The sequence below is a fragment of the Neoarius graeffei genome, chromosome 20 (genome assembly GCF_027579695.1).
Source record: "Neoarius graeffei isolate fNeoGra1 chromosome 20, fNeoGra1.pri, whole genome shotgun sequence".
NCBI lineage: Eukaryota > Metazoa > Chordata > Actinopteri > Siluriformes > Ariidae > Neoarius > Neoarius graeffei.
This window is the reverse complement of record NC_083588.1, coordinates 7,906,475-7,926,386: the sequence shown is the minus strand read 5'-3', so window position 1 is coordinate 7,926,386 and position 19,912 is coordinate 7,906,475. Positions and strand designations below refer to the sequence as shown.

Here is a 19,912-nt window from a genome sequence, read left to right as displayed (position 1 = left end):
TGCTTTGAACTGAGAAAATGATGAGATCTCATAAGAAAATCATAAGAAACTGATAAGAAGCTGAGACAGAATCAGATGAAGTTCCTTACAACTATGCACCTTCTGTGTAGGTTGTTTTTTTTTTTTTTTTGCTCGCCTGATTTACTGTCCAAGAAATAGAGAGAAACGATTAAGATGGCAAGCCCAGCCCAGTGATTCTGAGAGAGAGAGAGAGAGAGAGAGAGTGGGAGATGCAGTGTGGCCAGCTGCAGAACCTACCTTGATAACTCCAGATCATCTGAGTCTCACACTGAGAACAGATAAGACACACACACTCCTCACCTACCCGGGGAGTAGTTTATAGGAATTGAGGACAAAGAAACTGAATGGACATTGATACACTGAACACATACACACACATTGGATCTTTATTCTTGAACTGAACCTACCAGAATATTGAGCAGGAGAGCTCGAGTTCTATGGACTCTTTTTATTTGTTTGTTTTGTTTTATTATGTGGTGCCTTAATTTGGTAAATAAAAATACAGCCAAGCTCATCTCATCTCATTATCTCTAGCTGCTTTATCCTGTTCTACAGGGTCGCAGGCAAGATGGAGCCTATCCCAGCTGACTACGGGTGAAAGGCGGGGTACACCTTGGACAAGTCGCCAGGTCATCACAGGGCCGACACATAGACACAGACAACCATTCACACTCACGTTCACACCTACGGTCAATTTAGAGTCACCAGTTAACCTAACCTGCATGTCTTTGGACTGTGGGGGAAACCGGAGCACCCGGAAGAAACCCACGCGGACACGGGGAGAACATGCAAACTCCACACAGAAAGGTCCTCGTCGGCCACGGGGCTTGAACCCGGACCTTCTTGCTGTGAGGCGAAAGCACTAACCACTACACCACCGTGCCGCCTACAGCCAAGCTGTTGATGTTTTATTATTTGTTTTGCATTTATATTAAAATATCACCTGTTCAAATGCCAACACCCACTCCTTTTTGTGAGTCACTTCCTGGTGCACCTCCGACCGGACCTAGAGTGATGTGAGTATCTCTTTTACCTCAAAGTCAGGATGAAAGGTGCTACAAATATTAATGAATAAGAGCTGAAATCCTGTCGTTCTCCCACCACCCACTCCTCCACCAAACTAGAACAGACTGAAACAGGGGAACCACAGCATTTTTTTTCACCAAAACCGGCTCACAGGGCATTCATTCATACTAGAGACCACCGCACAATTAATAAAAAAACGATGCAATGAGACCTTTAAAATTCACTCCAGAATCAGTAAAAGCACAGCAATATTCTCATTGGGTTCACTGCTTTCTGTCTCTGGGTCCACAGTTTAACTGAAATGTTTCGTGCTTTCAGCTGATTCCACATTCACTGTTCTCGAGACAATCATGGCCCACAGTGTTAATGAAGCACCTGAGCGTGAAAAATGTCATCTAACTATCCTTTCGGATCACTAAGATCAAATGACTGACATTTTTACTCCCAAATACAACACCTCTTTCTTCAAGTAATCATGTTTTGTATCGTCTATAACTCCTCTGTAGGTTGGGCATGCAAATGAGACTTTCCCTTTATAAGCACAGACTCCAGCTGCATTATTTCCACTGAGTTCAGACATTTTTTCAGGAACAGCCATGCAACCACTCATCAGTTACTGTTTTATTTTGACATTATTGACCATAACCCGTGAGTAACAGCTTATTTGTGCATGTCTCACTCAGATAAACTGTGTAATGATGTAAAATGATGAAATGTATTTGACAGGTTGCGGATGTCAGACACTCACCGAGTCTGAGCCGGTGGTCATTCAACCTGGAGGATCTCATCAACTCATCTGTACCTACTCTGGAATTAGTGATAGCAGTGCGGACATTTCCTGGATTAGACAGGCACAAGGAAAAGGCCTTGAGTGGATCTCATATATTTCTGCTCCAAGTGGTAGTACTAAAGAATACTCTCAGTCTGTTCAGGGAAGATTCACCATCTCCAGAGACAACAGCAAGAAGCAGGTGTATCTGCACATGGCCAGCCTGAAGACTGAAGACACAGCTGTGTATTACTGTGCTCGAAGACCACAGTGAGACAAATCAACAACATCCCTGTACAAAAACACTTCATACAGTGTACAGTAGAACAGAATGTCCACAAGAGACAAAACTTATCCAACAATTTGACCTAAAAAAAAATAATCCCACAAAAAATTAATCAAGACCTTTATCAGATTCAAGAATTCAGCAGCACTGTGGTATGAGTGCATTTCATCCGTTTCATTCATCTTTCAGGAAGTTTCTTTATTTTGGTCTTCAAATGAAATTGGAGAAGCTTCATCAACACCTTAATCAGATTCAAGAATTCAGCAGAACTGTGGTATCAGTGCATTTCAAACATTTCATTAATCTTTCAGGAAGTTTCTTTATTTTGTTCTTGAAATGACATTAGAGAACCTTCATCAAAGAGAGTGAAGAGCAAACTCCATCATAAAGACAGGGTGATAAATTACTTAATTTCCCACTGATACTGTAACTGAGTGCTTTCTCTCTTTTAAACCATGCCAATACAAATGTTCCAATCTGGAATTCAGACTTCCTTCATTTGTATCACTGCCCATTGGGAGACCTTTTTACTGATAGCAAGAACATTTGAACCTTTTTCTTTAAAATCTCTCCTTCCAGTTCTGGATATTTTGAAAACAGGACTTTTGTGCCTCTAGAGGGCAGTCTGTGCAAACTCAACCTGTTGCTCTCTGCACATTGAGGGCATTTTTCTTTTCACATTCTATGATGAATCATGACCCTCAGATTAAACAGAATTACATACAGCATATCAGCAACCTGTGTTGTGTTGATCAGTAGATAAGGCTCTTTATTCTGGAGAACCTGATTTCATGGTAAATTCAAAAGGATTGAAATGAGGAAGTTGATCAATTGTCTACTTTTCCAAATAAATCCCGGTTTAAACTTTTCATTTAGGCAAAGGATGAATATAATCTCCATCTTACTGTGGTTATAGAACTGCTCAATCACATTGTCTTTACAATTGTTTCAATTCCCAACCAGAGACAAATGAATTAATCTTATAGTGTAATGTTTTCTTGAATGGTCAGTAGGTAAAGTGTTACTACAGCTTTCAGACTCTCTAAAGGCCAGGTGATATCATTTTTGATCACACATAATGTCCGTATCTGTACACTGTATGTTTGGCTTTAATGAGGTTCATCTTCCAGTTCTCTAAATTGCTCTCATCAATTTAAGTTCAATCAACTTTGCAGGAAAATGGGGGCTGCAATAGTGAGGTGAGAAAGAGAGTGCAGGCAGGGTGGAGCAGTTGGAGAAGAATTTCGGGAGTCATTTGTGATAGGAAAGTCCCAGCAAAAGTGAAAGGTAAGATGTATAAGACAGTAGTGAGACCAGCTGTGATGTATGGATTGGAGACCATACCCTTAAAAAAGAGACAGGAGGCAAAGTTGGAAGTGGCAGAGTTGAGGATGTTAAGGTTTGCAATGGGAGTGACAAGGTTGGACAGGATAAGGAACGAGCACATGAGAGGGACAGCACATGTGGAGAGCTTGGGAATTAAGCTAAGAGAGATGAGACTGAGATGGTATGGGCACATTCTGAGAAGAGATGCAGAGCATGTGGGAAGGAGAATGTTGAGGATGGAGCTGCCAGGCAAATGAAAATGTGGAAGGCCAAAGAGGAGATACATGGATCCGATGAGAGAGGACATGAAAGTGGCAGATGTGGTAGAGGAGGATGCTGAAGACAGGAAGCAATGGAGATGAAAGATCCACTGTGGCGACCCCTAACTGGGAGCAGCCAAAAGAAGAAGAAGCAGAAGAAGAATTTAAGTTCAATCTCCCCAACTGCAGGATGGATGGATGGATGGACAGAGCCATACTTTATTAATCCTGATGGAAATTGAGGCAAAAAATTGTCTTCAGAATTCGACAAGAGAACAAATGTCTGTGCTTTCAGACTGTAATAAAAATACAAAAATTAAAAATCACAAAACATCGTATCATTCATTCAGTCACTCGTTCATCTTCAGTAAACACTTTATCCTGGTCAGAGAGGTGGATCCAGAGTCCATCCCAGGAACACTGAGTGCAAATACAGAACATAATGCCACATTCACACACTCATTCACACTTCAAGGCAGGTTAGAGAAGCCTGCCTCACTCCTGATTGAATTTTTGAAAGAAGGTTATTTTAGACCTTTGAGAGAAAAAGAAAAACAAGAACCAGAAGAGAGAACTGTGTCAGTCTCATGCTGGTGATAGATATTAGATTTTCGCCATGCCATCTGGTCACTGGAGAACACAATTATTTTTTAAAATTTAAAATCACCTGATGTCGAATGTTATCACTCAGTGATTTCTGTCTGTTTTCACCAGTTAAAGCCTGCAGAGAATAGCATGCACTCGAATGACAATGATTTAACTGAGTCACTTATATTCCATAGTTTGATTATAATGTGAAATGTTGAGCCCAGGTTTAATGGCACCAATAAAAAGTTTTATCGACATGCTGTTCTGAAAACACTGCAATATTTCACCGTGTGAGACTGGCAAAGATGGAAGCAGTTTCTCACAGCAGTTATTTTAACACCATCACATCTCCAACCCCAAATCAGAAAAACTTGGGACGGTATGGAAAATGTCAATAAAAAAAGGAAGCATTGATTTCTAATTTTCTTTGACTTGTATTTCATTGCAGAAAGAATGAACCCGAGATATTTCATGTTTTCTTGTCAACTTCATTTCATTTGTTCATTTCCATCCATTCCTGGAGCAATTTAGGGTTCGTGATGAGGAAAACAATGAAACAGTGATGTGATTTGAAACAGGTGATGCCAACAAGTGATTGTAATCAGGATTTGGTGAAAAAAAAATCAGAATCCAAGATTTCAAAGCATAAGCAAAGATGGGCCAAGGATCTCCAGTTTGTCAACAAATTCATGAGAAAATTCTTAACATTCATTCACATATGCTAGTGATTTTTTTTTTCGTTTCCGTTTCCGGTTGAGAGTACATCGTGCGCATTCTGGCTGCCGCTTCTCACCAGAGCTTTTTTTTTTTTAAATTTAATTTTTATTTTCTTTCTTTTTCAGTTTTCTTTTTTTGTGTGTGTGTGTGTTTGTGTAGTTTGATGTTTGTTTGAGTGTTTTGTCCGCCGGTTATGGTGTAGCTCCGGACCCAGTTTTGGGCGTTGGTTCCCTCCAGGTCTTGGTTCGCCGTGGGCGATGCCTGCGCTCCCAGCTATGGACTGCAGTGAGCTTGCTGCTCATTTAACATTCGTGGTTGTCCAGCGCTCTGCGCTTTAATGCTTGGCGTGATGTTCCGAGCGATGTTGCTCGGTGGCGTCGCGGCGGCTGTGCAGGCGGTTTGGGACACACCAGCGCTCTGCATGGCGGAGCTTCTCTGCTCGCTTTGTGGATCCATGGCGTGGTGTTTGAGTGATGTGGCTGACGGCGTCACGGTGGCTGTGCTGGAGATGTGGGACTTGTTTTCATGCGCCTTTTGGTGGGACTGTGGCTGCTACACCACTGGAATTACATCCTGACCCCTACTTGGTGGACTTTTTACTTTTATTTTTTATTATTTATTTATTAATTCATTCATTTATTTATTCATTATTTTTTATTGTTATTTTTTCTTTGTCTATAATTGTAGGGCGGCATGGTGGTGTAGTGGTTAGCGCTGTCGCCTCACAGCAAGAAGGTCCGGGTTCGAGCCCCGTGGCCGGCGAGGGCCTTTCTGTGCGGAGTTTGCATGTTCTCCCCGTGTCCACGTGGGTTTCCTCCGGGTGCTCCGGTTTCCCCCACAGTCCAAAGACATGCAGGTTAGGTTAACTGGTGACTCTAAATTGACCATAGGTGTGAATGTGAGTGTGAATGTTTGTCTGTGTCTGTGTCAGCCCTGTGATGATCTGGGGCCTCATGTACAAAGCTTGCGTATGCACAAAAAAGCTACGTACGTCACTTTCTGCGCAAACATTCGTATGTACAAAGATTGACTTGGCGTGGAAAAGTGCGGTACTCTACGCAAACCTCATGGCTGGCGTATGCACATTTCTGGTGCATCTTGGTACTTGGCGACACTTAGAGGCAGAGCAACGCAACTACATTTAGGCCTACTCAGTCAAGAGTCATGACATGGCGATAAGAGGCATCCAAAAATGCATCGGAACATCAGGATGCGTGAATTGAAATGTATGTCAGTCATACGACATTGTCGAGACACATAATGCGAGACTGTTGGGTAAATGCCAACAGATCCATCAACCATCCCTTCCATATTGTAATTACGGGAAATGAGAAACCCCAGCAATATCATTTCGATATTACTCCCATTGACTATTGGTTAATTAATTAAATTAAAGAATGCACATGCAGGACCATGCATTGCAGCTAGCTTAATAGATCTTCCTCGCGCATTTGCCGCGAGGTGTCAGACTGAAATATTATTAGTTGATGTTGCATGGGGTAGCCTTATCACATAATTACCAAGATCAATATATGAAACGATTTCCAAGTGCATACAAATCAGACACAACCGCGGTGTGTGGCGTGTTACACAATGTGGCGCAGCGGCACGGCGTGCCAATAATGGAGCGAGACCTGCTGGAGGACCCAGACCCTGGGCCTCACAACGAGGTGCCACAGCGACATGGCATACAAACCCGGCAGCGCTTAATAGCCACAATGTGAAAAGGTAAGGACAGACGGGACACGGGACACCATTCATTTTTTAAGATATTCTTTTAATGTGTTATTCAGTTCCTTCAATTCCTCGCGGATTCCCTCGAGGTTGTCGTTAATCGCCTCTATCCCCTTTAAAATTTCCCCCTGCGACTCAAGGACCGCGCGCGTCAGCACGCTGGATCCGCTCAGCTGGGGGTCCTCTTCCTGCTCGGGTGGGATGGACTGGGGGCCTCCTGTTGTTCCCTGGCACCCTACTAGAATACATTTGTCATTAAAATCCTATTGTGGAAAATATGTGCACGTTTTATTTCTGGTTACATGTGGCTAGGAATATTGGGCCTACTAAGAGAGGAAGACATTTCCTCAAATACAGGGTGTCCCCGAAAAAATGTACACATTAGAGCACTAAAGGTGTTTTTTTGTTTTCAAAACCCATGTAACTCAAATAGACACTCATTGTGGCCCAGGCACTGCGGACGATGCGAATCATACCGTTATCTTGGTATAGGCTACATTCACATTCAGTGGCATACAATCAGTGACCGTTGCATGTCTCATAGCATACACTTTGAACATCACTTTAATTGGAGGTGACAGAACAGTTAAGTGATGTATGTGAATTCTATTACACTGTGCTAAAGGCAGGGATTAACGCGAATAAATGTTAATGTTAAATGTTAATAATAAATGTTAAATGTTAATTTGATTAACGCGAGATTTCTAACATTTAATTAACATTAACGCGTTAGTAAAAGTTGCCATGTCTTTTACCTAACGCGGGCCTTACTGCAGGTCTATTTATCCTAATTAACATATTCAGTGTGGAATATTTGAGGGAGGAGACGGGGCTGGGAACAGGGCTCGTGCATGTGCGCCGAATTCCACATTGATTGGGATGTACAACAGGAGAGTGCGTGGAAACCTTCGTACGCACTGATTGATACATCCGGATTTTTTTGGTCGTACGCAAATTTCCCGATTTTGACGTGCGCACATATTTAGTGGGAAATCCACGCAGGTCTTTGTACATGAGGCCCCTGGCGACTTGTCCAGGGTGTACCCCGTCTTTCGCCCGTAGTCAGCTGGGATAGGCTCCAGCTTGCCTGCGACCCTGTAGAACAGGATAAAGCGGCTAGAGATAATGAGATGAGAATGAGTCTATAATTGTAAAGCGTCCTTGGGTTTCTTGAAAGGCGCTATATAAGTTGAACTTGTTATTATTATTATTATTATTAATAAACATGTTTATGAAATCAGTTGAAACAACGGATATCAGTTTCTATCGGATAAGCTGGATGAGAGACAGAGCTGAAAAATGAAATCGGTAAAGTTTGTGTTGTTCAGTGATGATCAGTGATCAGAAAACTTCATGTTATTTTGGGTGTTACAGTGATACACAGTGATGCACTAAAAGGACATGAGTTTTTCTGATTTGGGGTTGGAGATGTGATGGTGTTAAAATAACTGCTGTGAGAAACTGCTTCCATCTTTGCCAGTCTCACATGGTGAAATATTGCAGTGTTTTCAGAAGAGCATGTCGATAAAACTTTTTATTGGTGCCATTAAACCTGGGCTCAACATTTCACATTATAATCAAACTGTGGAATAGAAAGTGACTCAGTTAAATTGTCATTCGAGTGTACGCTGTTCTCTGCAGGCTTTAACTGGTGAAAACAGACAGAAATCACTGTCATTGTCATTCGAGTGCACGCTTTTGTCATTTAATTTGAGATCTAATGAGTAAAGAGCAGTTATGGACTTGACAGCAGGAAACACAGCTGGAGTTTTACAGTAAGCTTTTTCTCTTCATGGCTGTTCCTCTGTGAATCTTTTTATGTGTCTAGTGGGCGTGACATGCAAATATAATCCTGCGTTTGAACCATTTATACCAATAAATTCAGCTGAACAACACACCAGCAGTTTGTGTTCATTTACAGCAACAGGAATCATTTGAATTCTTTGAGATGGGACAAGGCAGAGTTTTGAGTTACTCACTCAGGCCACCTCAGTGATGTTAAAGCCAGGAGATTCTTTAACCCTCAGCTGTAAAGTATCTGGCTACTCTGTTACTGATGACAGCTACGCCACGGCTTGGATCCGACAACCTGCAGGGAAAACCCTGGAATGGATAAACCACATTTGGGGTGGTGGAGTAATTGGTTCTAAAGATTCTCGAAAAAACAAGTTCAGTATTTCTAAAGATGGCTCCAGCAGCACAGTGACTCTGAGAGGAGAAAATCTGCAGACTGAAGACACAGCTGTGTATTACTGCGCTCGTTAGCCACACTGATGCTTCTACTGAGGTGTCAATACAAAAACACATGCATGCTGTCATCAGAAAGTGAGCTCACATTTTCATCATCAGTGTTTAAGAACAAAGGAAACATTCAGTACGTTTACATGCACATCCAAATCGAGCTGCTGTCGGTAATCGAGCTAAGGGTCCCAGCAGGGGTGCCAGAGAAATCCAATCCTACATGCACACAAGGAAATCGAGCTATTGTGTGAGGTACATTGTGCACCCAAGCCACAGGTGGCGCTACACGCCCCATCGTGTTGGTACACTTCCGGTTGTCGTCATGAAGAAGAGCTATTCAAGAGTATAAACAAAGTTATCAGTTCCGTGTTCACAAGAAGAGTGTTTGTAGTTTGTATGTACAAACAGAAGTGTTCCTAATAAAATGGCCACTAAGTTGAAGTTGATCTGTAATAGTGAACATATTAACTGTTAGCCTGCTAACATGCTAATAACTTACCAACTAATTCAAGGCCGGATTAACTATATGGGCCTGCGGCACAGTGCCCAGGGGCACTAACCACTCACAGCCAGTGGGGGGGCATCACATGACAGAAACTTTAAAAATATTTTTTTGTGAATGTTTGTACACTTAAAATGGTTATACACTTGACATTGTTAAATAGTCATATGTAATTCATTATGAACACTAAATTTCATAAGAACAACAATAATCATAATTCTGAGCAAGAGTGGCCTATGTGACCATTAACCCCCCTTTCCTCAACCTGTCAGTTGAGCCAGTCCACCTATGGTGAAATATATCAATTTTTTTAAAAACCGCGGTAGAAATGAAAAATGGATAGATATCACTTGAGTGGTTGTGCGAAGAGAAAATTAAAAAAAAGACTCCAGGCGTGTAGCTGCAATTAAAAATGTTCCAGTGTTAGATCGCTTTTTTATAAAAACATCGACAACTGCTGTCACTACCAGCGCTGAAGCCGGGGAGGAGGATATGTGCGAAGCCACTTTAAGCCAGGTAGGGATCAGTTCACACCATGGCGACGAGAAGGAAGACGAGGGTGTTATGGATGTCAACCCAGCGCAGCCGACGTCAGTAGAACACTTCTCTATTTCAACTGATCCTGCGCTATGGGGAGAACATGTCTAGGTTCATACAGAACAGATACTCTTTGAATTGAAACACATATGTACATTGTACATCTGAATATGCCGTACTGGCTGTTATTTGAATTTATATTTCGAATTGAGACATTTGAATATGTTGCCTAGATCGATGCTATTTTAATTGATATATATTTTGAATTGACACATTTGAATATGCTGTATTGTATATAGATGGATGCTGTTTAAATTGCTGATGCTGTTTGAATTGATACACATTTTGAATTGAGACATTTTAATATGGATAGAGTATGGATGCTTTGAAGGTTTTTATTGAGACAAACAAATATATGCTGCTCATTTTTGAATAAGACATTTCAGTATGCCTACATGCATATCGTTGGTTGTTTTCAGTGAATTTGATGGCCTGATGTAGCCTACTTAATAAATTTTCAATGAGGAAGAATGGCCTTGTTTATGTGTACTATTGTTTATGTATATGCTACTATTTTTGACAGCAAAGGGCAAGGTTTGTGAGTGTGTGCAGGAGGTTACTAAACGCGTGCGCGCAGGGTGGTGGTGGGGGGGGCACTTGAGGTATAGTGCCCAGGGGCACCACATTGGCTTAATATGGCACTGAACTAATTGGAAATGGGTGCGTACATGCCCAGACACAAGTGTTCCTAATAAAGTGGTGGCTAAGGTGAAGTGTCATGCCGACCGAGGCTGTTGTGTTTCCCGCTTGTGGTTTCGTCACTTCCGGAAGGGGCAGTGCTGAAGTAAGTAGCTAGACTACGTAGCTCAACAGGGTATACATGCACTAAGTAGCTCGGCAAAAATCGCATAATCTAGGTCGCGTAGCTTGATTACGAGAAATCAAGTTTGGTTCAGTTTCAGCCTAGCTAAGGTGTTTCCATGCCATTTAGAACTTCGATTTCAGTCGAGCTACGGCAGAAATTCGATTTTCTCTTTGTGCATGTAAACGCACTCATTGAGACTAAAACTGAACTGTATGACTTTTCTCAATGCTGAGAAGAGCATCTGGAAAAAGCAACATTCAATGAAATTTCACTATTTTCTTTCTTATTTTTGAAATCTGTGTGAAACATCCACCATACAAATCATGTGTCAGTTGTTCCTATGGAATGATAAACTATTACAATTAATAATTAATATTAACCTGTGTGTTGTCTTTCTATAATTAACAGACCTGCTGTTTTAGAAAATTCATCAACACTTTAATCAGATTCAAGAATTCAGCAGCACAGTTGTATCAATGCATTTCATCAATTTCATTAATCTTTCAGGACGTTTCTTTATTTTGCTCTTTAAATGACATGAGAGAAGCTTCATCACAGAGAGTGAAGAACAAACTCCATCATAAAGACACGGTTATAAATGACTTAATTTCCCACTGATGCTGTATCTGCACGCATTCTCTCTTTTAAACCCTGCTGATACAAATGCTCCAATCTGGAATTCAGACTTCCTTCATTTGGATCGCTGTTCCATGGGAGACCTTTTTATTGACAGCAAGAACATTTGAACCTTTTTCTTTAAAATCTCTCCTGCCAGTTCTGGATATTTTGAAAACAGGACTTTTGTGCCTCTAGAGGGCAGTCTGTACAAACTCAACCATCTCAACCTGTTGCTCTCTGCACATTCAGGCCATTTTTCTTCTCACATCCTGCTGTGAATCATGACCCTCAGATTAAACGTAATTACATACAGCATATCAGCAACCTGTGTTGTGTTGATCAGTAGATAAGGCTCTTTGTTCTGGAGAACCTGTTTTCATGGAAAATTCACAAGGATTGAAATAAGGAAGTTGATTGATTGTCTAATTTTATACAAATAAAACCCTGTTTTTACTTTTCACATGAAATGTGAATCTGTATGATGTTACATTTGATAAAATCATATCCTTTTTCATTCAGACACATTTGGATGGTTTCACAGATCTGTGGATAATTAAGGGTTCTCAGATTCTAAAACTGGTTCTACTTTGAACACTTTCAGTGAAACATTCTGTTGTTGGGTTCCACGTAGAACCTTCTCATCATCCACTCATCTCTACACTGAGCAGCCTGTGGTTGTGGGTTTAATCCATCCATTGTGCTCATGGACACTCCCTATTCAAATAGAGTCGGGTATAAACAGCATGTTCTTGGCTCTTCAAGTTTCCAGTGAGCTGTGTGATAGATAACACTCCCATACACTTTAAATCTGGCTGAAGCAGAACTCAGAGAAGGATGATTTTCGGACAGTGTATTTTAATTGGACTCATTTCATGTAAGTTTCAGATTTTTCATGAGATTACTGGAAGGAAAAAGAGTCATTGTGTCCTGATAAACATTATAACATTACCAAGTTATACTCTTCTCTTCCAGATTCTTATGGACAGTCCCTGACCTCCTCTGCATCTGTGGTGAAGAGACCTGGAGAGTCAGTCACTCTGTCCTGTACTGTCTCCGGATTCTCAGTGGGCAGCTACTACATGCACTGGATCCGTCAGAAACCAGGACGAGGACTGGAGTGGATCGGGCGCATTTACAGTGACACGATATTCGCTCAGTCTCTGCAGGGCCAGTTCTCCATCACTAAAGACACCAGTAAAAACATTCTGTACCTCGAAGTGAAGAGTCTGAAAGCCGAAGACACGGCTGTTTATTACTGTGCACGAGACTCACACTGACACAACAGACTCCAGAGCTGTACAAAAACTGACACAAGCACATCCTCATGAGCTGTAAATATTCCCTCAGCAGGAAACTGAACCCCAAAGTCATTTATTATTAACATCATCATGAACATTCTGGTTTTCATTTTGCTTCAAGTCCTCTGAGAGACGTTTTTTTCTCTTCTGTGACAACATCTGCCCAATGAGAGATTAAAAAGACTGAGAGAGAACTGATGTACAACAATGTGGCTGGAATGATGTTTGATTTAAAAAAAAAATGTCAGAAAAGGACAAACTTGAGGTGTGCATCAGGAGGGGAATCAGCTCTAAGAAAGTCACAGGAGCATGTGGTCAGATATGAAGCTTGTGGGAGCCACAAAAGACCAAAAACATGAACATGGCAGTGTATTGGGAGCTCATGTGATGCTGTGTGACACGTTTTCTGCTTCATCCTTGTTCACGTCACTGTGATTTCGAGGACTAATGTGTTTATATTGTGAGAAAAAGAACCAACAAAGTTTGTGAGAAAATATTGCAGAGAAAATTAAATGCAGAATTGGGCAGGCAAGGAATTTATATCCTCAAGGACAGAAAATAATTATCGCCCTAAATCTAGTATCTAATCCTTGTGAATTTCTCTATATGTATAATTCCCTCTATTATTGATTTGTAAATAATGGAAGTTGGTAAAGCTGCTGGCAGCTGCTTCCTATAAGTGCTTTATCAAATTCATTAATTTCCTACAATAACATAAAACATGTGCAGCGTATATTGTGTGAGATATCACCATGTGTTTTCCTCCACAGATGTGCATGGTGAGGAACTGACTCATTCAAGAGGCTTCTGTTCCATTAAAAGCCACACATTCTCCATCAGATGAATCTCCTCCCCATGTTTGAAATCAATTTCACAGGGATGAAGTTTGAATGGCTTTTGTCATTTCAAACAGACAATAGTTTTGATTCAAGAATTGTATAAAAATGATATTCTTTCAAGATTTGTCATTTTGAATGTTTTTTCACTTCATTTTCCAAAATTTTTAGGCCCAATCCCAATTCTAATTTCTACCCCTACCCCTCCCCCTTCCCCTCTCCCTTCCCCTTGGCCCTTCCCCTTGAAACTGAGCTACAAGGGATAGGGCTTGAAATTCAACCCTTACGTATTGGGATAGCCCTTCAACGATCGCATACGTCATCGCGTACCTCCGTCAGCGTTTACGTTAGCAAAACGCGACCAAATGCGTCATTGGCTGCGACCAGCCGCTACAGTCAGAGCCAGAAATCTCTGCTGGCAGGGTGTGATTTGTTAACTAACACCACTGAATGGGATATCTTTGGCGCTTCGTGCACCACATCCGACAGAATGAGGTGTCAGAACACTCATGTAAACAATAAAAGCGAGAATAACAGAACAAAACGTACGCAGTCAAGCAACCGAAAACAATACTCACTCCCAAAGCTTTTTAGCAGCAGCTTGGATTTCAGAAATCGCTGCTCATTCTCAGCTCGAAAGCAAATCAAGCGGCGTGTTTCCTCTGGATAACAACTTAAAACACGTAAATAATGGAGAAAATACATTTATGACAATCTTTCGCCGCGGGAACCGCCATCTTTCTGAAATCCGCATGAAATCTCGCTGAAATCCGCATGGCATTGTGGGAAATCACTCAAACCCCTTCGTTCGGAGTCAGCTCCAGGAAAATCTCCGTTTGGAGGGGTACAGAAGCCCTACCCCTTCCCCTACCCCTCCGCATTAACTGGGATTGGGATACCCCTACCCCTTCACGTGAACGCGCAAAATGGAGGGGAAGGGCCAAGGGGTTGGTCCAAGGGGTGAAATGGGATTCGGCCTTAATGAACTGCTTTTTTTTTCTCAAGTAATTTCAATTCATTATTAAGAATCCCCATTTGTTTTGTATCACACCCAGGAAATGTAAGAAAGCGTAAAAAGTGTGACATGTCCCACTCTAACCAATGCAGTTACAGTATGCTGATAATATATAGACTTAGGCACTGCCTAAAAGCGGAGGTCCCATCTGTTTCTGGGTTGTAGAATTTTCTTATATCATAGCCAGTCTCTTGTGTTTTATTTCTGTACTGGCTACCACTGGCCACTAGGCGGTGTGTATGACTGGTAATTACTAACACTGGCCACTAGGCCGTGTGTATGACTGGTGGTACACGTACACGGACAAATCACAAAAAATCAACTCGATGGGTTTGCCATTTTTTCTTAGGTATGGTGCTCCGCTGCTATTACTGAGCAAATTAATGATAAGATAAAGCTAAAATTCAGAAGGTGAACAATGGGATGTCTTTACAATGCAAAGATGAAGATAAAAAGCACAAGGCTGATCCATGAGGTTTTTGTACAGGCACTCCAGTGATACATATCACTGTTATAGTATCGCAAACAGTAAGACACAGCTCTGTCTTCCTTCTGCATGTTCTGACCCGGGAGAGTGACTTTATTCCTGGAGGTGTCCTGAGCGATACTGAACCTGTTTTTCAGTGAATCTGTGCACCCTGTGCTTCCACTGCTACAAATGTATCCAATCCACTGCATCTTTTTCCCTGGAGCATGTCAGGTCCAGTTTGTACAATAGCTGCTATCAGTCAAGCTACATCCAGACACTTTACATCCAATGGTCAAAGCCTGTCCAGGCTGGACAATCACATGACCTGGCTGAGCAAAATCAATTGCACCAAATGCAACTGCAATGGAAAAAAATAATAAACAGTCATTTAGTTTCTCAATAACAAATACACAAATTGCAACAATGGATACGACAACAGATGTATGAACTTCCAGGACACAGCGACGAGCAGCACCAGGGAATAAAGTAGCCACATGGTTGCAGATGAGGCTGTACTGGTCAGATCTGCTCTTTGATGGTCCAGCTTTATTGAAGTAAAGGTGGGGATTGAGTTTGCATCATGTAAGGAAGTGTAAAATGGCAGTTTTTCTGTGTCGGTTGACAGGATGAAGGGGCTGCAGGATATTGTAACATTTACTGTCGTAGTTAATGTGACAGGAAGACTACTGCTGAGGATCATGAGTAAAAATGTCTTTTTTTTACCTTCAACACTTCAGTGTACATCATGTTGCAAGTAAAAGTCTGAGAATCAGAAATTTGTGGAGGGAAGACTGGTACCGTATAGTATGTCAAGGCTTTGCCATGAGCGAAGAGCAAACTGGAAATCAAAATAAGACTAGGAATAAAGAAATGGAAAAGAAACAAAAGAAAACAGATTGAAAGTGGTAGAAAGAAGGTATTAGAATGACTTAAAGCATGGCCAGGAAAAGAAAAAGACAAAAACACCCTGAAAAGAAAGCAACTGAAATATTTTCCAAAGTGCACAAAATACACCTGAGCTCTTCCTGAGACCTTCATCCTACTATATCTTGTCTCATCTTCTTCCGCTTATCCAGGGCCGGGTCGCGGAGGCAGCAGTCTGAGCATGGAAGCCCAAACTTCCCTTTCCCCAGACACCTCGGCCAGCTCCTCAGGAAGAACACCGAGGCGTTCCCAGGCCAGCCGAGAGACATAGTCCCTCCAGCGTGTCCTGGGTCTTCCCTGGGGCCTCCTCCCGGGGGGACATGCCTGGAACACCTCCCCAGGGAGGCGTCCAGGAGGCATCGGAAAGAGATGCCCGAGCCACCTCAGCTGATTCCTCTCGATGTGGAGGAGCAGCGGCTCTACTCCGAGCTCCTCCCGAGTGACTGTGCTTCTCACCCTATCTCTAAGGGAGCGCCCAGCCACCCTGCGAAGGAAACTCATTTCGGCCGCTTGTATCCGCGATCTTATTCTTTCGGTCATTACCCAAAGCTCACGACCATAGGTGAGAGTCGGAACATAGATCGACCGGTAAATCGAGAGCTTCGCCTTTTGGCTCAGCTCCTTCTTCACCACGATGGACCGGTAAAGTGGCCACATCACTGCGGAGGCCGCACAGATCCACCTGTCGATCTCACGCTCTATCCTTCCCTCACTTGTGAACAAGATCCCGAGATACTTAAACTCCTCCACTTGAGGCAGGACTTCTCCACCAACCTGGAGAGGAAAAGCCACCCTTTTCCGGTCGAGAACCATGGCCTCTGACTTGGAGGTGCTGATTCTCATCCCAGCCTCTTCACACTCGACTGCAAACCACCCCAGTGCATGCTGAAGGTCCTGGTTTGAAGAAGCCAACAGGACAACATTATCTGCGAAAAGCAGAGATGAAATCCTGTGGTTCCCAAACAGGATTCCTTCCGGCCCCTGGCTGCACCTAGAAATTCTGTCCATAAAGATTATGAACAGAACCGGTGACAAAGGGCAGCCCTGCCGGAGTCCAAAATGCACTGGGAACAGGTCTGACTTACTGCCGGAAATGCAAACCAGACTCCTGCTCCGTTCGTACAGTACAGGGACCGGACAGCCCTTAGCAAAGAGCCCCGAACCCCATACTACCGAAGCACCCCCCACAGAATACCACGAGGGACACGGTCGAATGCCTTCTCCAAATCCACAAAGCACATGTGGACTGATTGGGCAAACTCCCATGAACCCTCGAGCACCCTATGAAGGGTATAGAGCTGGTCCAGTGTTCTGCGACCAGGACAAAAACCGCATTGCTCCTTCTGGATCCGAGGTTCGACTATTGGCCGAATTCTCCTCTCCAGTACCCTGGAGTAAACCTTCCCTGGGAGGCTGAGAAGTGTGATTCCCCTATAATTGGAGCACACTCTCCGGTCCCCTTTCTTAAAAAGAGGGACCACCGCCCCAGTCTGCCACTCCAGAGGCACTGTCCCCGACCGCCACACGATGTTGCAGAGGCGTGTCAGCCAAGACAGCCCCACAACATCCAGAGACTTGAGATACTCGGGGCGGATCTCATCCACCCCCGGTGCCTTGCCACCGAGGAGCTTGCTAACCACCTCAGTGACTTCGGTTTGGGTAATGGACAAGTCCACCTCTGAGTCATCAGCCTCCGCTTTCTCAATGGAAGACATGACAGTGGGATTGAGGAGATCCTCGAAGTATTCCTTCCACCGCCCGACAATGTCCCCAGTCAAGGTCAACAGCTCCCCACCCGCACTGTAAACAGTGTTGACAGAGTACTGCTTCCCCCTCCTGAGGCACCAGATAGTTTGCCAGAATTTCTTCGAGGCCGACCGATAGTCCTCCTCCATGGCCTCACCGAACTCCTCCCAGTTCCGAGTTTGTTTCCGCAACTGCCCAAGCTGCGGCACGCCTGGCCTGCCGATACCTATCAGCTGCCTCAGGAGTCCCGGAGGCCAACATGGCCCGATAGGACTCCTTCTTCAGCTTGACGGCATCCCTTACTTCCGGTGTCCACCACCGGGTTTGGGGATTGCCACCACGACAGGCACCGGAGACCTTGTGGCCACAGCTCCGAACAGCCGCGTCGACAATGGAGGCAAAGAACATGGTCCACTCAGACTCAATGTCCCCCGCCTCCCTCGGAAGCTGGGAGAAGCTCCTGTGTATTACTGGGAGAAACAGCTGTGTATTATTGCGCTCGCTCTCCACAGTGAGACAAATCAACAACATCCCTGTACAAAAACACCTCATACAGTGTAACAGAATATTCACAAGATACAAAACTTATCTATCCAAGTCTCACGAAAAAAAAATGAATACAAATGACAGTTTCATGTAAGTTATTTTTTAAAGCCTGACTGAGTTTCACTAAGAAGAACTTTTTATACCGTAGTATCATTAGGGAACAATAATCACCTCAACAAATCAGAGTTTGTGTATCATGTGTGAGAAAGTGAGAGAGCATTTTGTAATGACTTTGAAGAGACATAGAATTTTTCCATGATCATGATCCCAATATCCTCAAGCATTATTACTAATTATACTTCTAAATTTGGTGTTTAATCCTTGTTGCTTACCGGTACTTCAGTGAAAGTTGAATATTTGATTGATAATTATAGTATATGGTAAAGAGGCTTCTGTTCCATTAAAAGCCACACATTCTCCATCAGATGAATCTCCCTTTACCAAAAACCATTCCCAGGGTTATACTATGTTGAGTTCACTTTCATGTGTGTTTAGTCATATCACTCCATGAACATTGGACAAAGACCTGATTGAACATTAGGAATCATCTTTTACCCCTTTGTGTGGTTATACTATTTAACAGAAAAATAAATAAATTTATAAAATCTCTGAAATACTATATATTCAAGCACATCCAGTCCCAGTCCTTCACAGGTGATCACTACATAACATGCGACTGAACTCAAAGACATTCAACCAAATTTAAGTTCAAGCAGTTTATTTGTTCTCTCTGAATAAATGTGTGTTGGACTGGGAAACCTCTTCACGTCATCAGATTTCAACATTGTCTCGTGTACACCCTTCTCTCCAGGTGGGACAGCGAACTTTTTACTTGGATAATTTAATAGCAAACATTTTATTCTTTCATAAAAGATGACTGTTTTTCATCATCAGACACTGAATCAGACACATCGAGCTCCATGTTTATCTTTTGTCTGAGGAGTGTATATTCAAGAAGTCTCTCTGTCGTCTTGAGATGAGGACATGAGACTGGTAATATTGCAGATTCTGGGATTGACTTCTTCAGCTCTCTGTCTAAGATAAGGAGTGTCTCCATGCAAATGTCCTTCCCTTTTATATATTTAAGCAGTGAAGACCAAGAGCTTTTACTTCTTCTGCTTCAACACACCATGATCTCTACATCCCTCCTGCTGCTGCTGCTGGCAGCCGTACACTGTAAGTGTTTTTACATTTGACATTTAATACACTTTCTTCCTTAGAGCTTTTAGCTTTTCCAACATTCAAATAACTTCTCTTTCCCAGGTGTTCACTGTGTTGAGCTGATCCAGACCGGATCCACAGTATTAACCCCTGGTCAGTCACTGACTCTGGCCTGTAAAGTGTCTGGATATTCAGTAACAAGTACCTACTGTACACACTGGATACGACAACCTGCAGGAAAAACTCTGGAGTGGATTGGATGGATATGTTATGATGGGAGCACTGGCTACAGCGAGAAACTGAAAAACAGGTTTCAGGTTTCCAGAGACACGTCCAGCAACACAGTAATATTAACTGGGCAGAACATGCAGACTGAAGACACAGCTGTGTATTACTGCGCTCGTCAACCACAGTGAGACAAATCAAC

The 19,912-nt window shown here is 42.7% G+C and overlaps 1 gene segment (V, D, J or C); it reads left to right on the top strand.

The window, feature by feature from the left end:
- The first annotated feature begins 12,275 nt into the window (after nt 1–12,275).
- Nucleotides 12,276–12,767, top strand: LOC132869403 (immunoglobulin heavy variable 3-74-like). The segment is given in 2 exon segments: nt 12,276–12,364; nt 12,463–12,767. Coding segments are annotated over 2 exon segments (345 nt in total).
- Nucleotides 12,768–19,912: the final 7,145 nt, after the last annotated feature.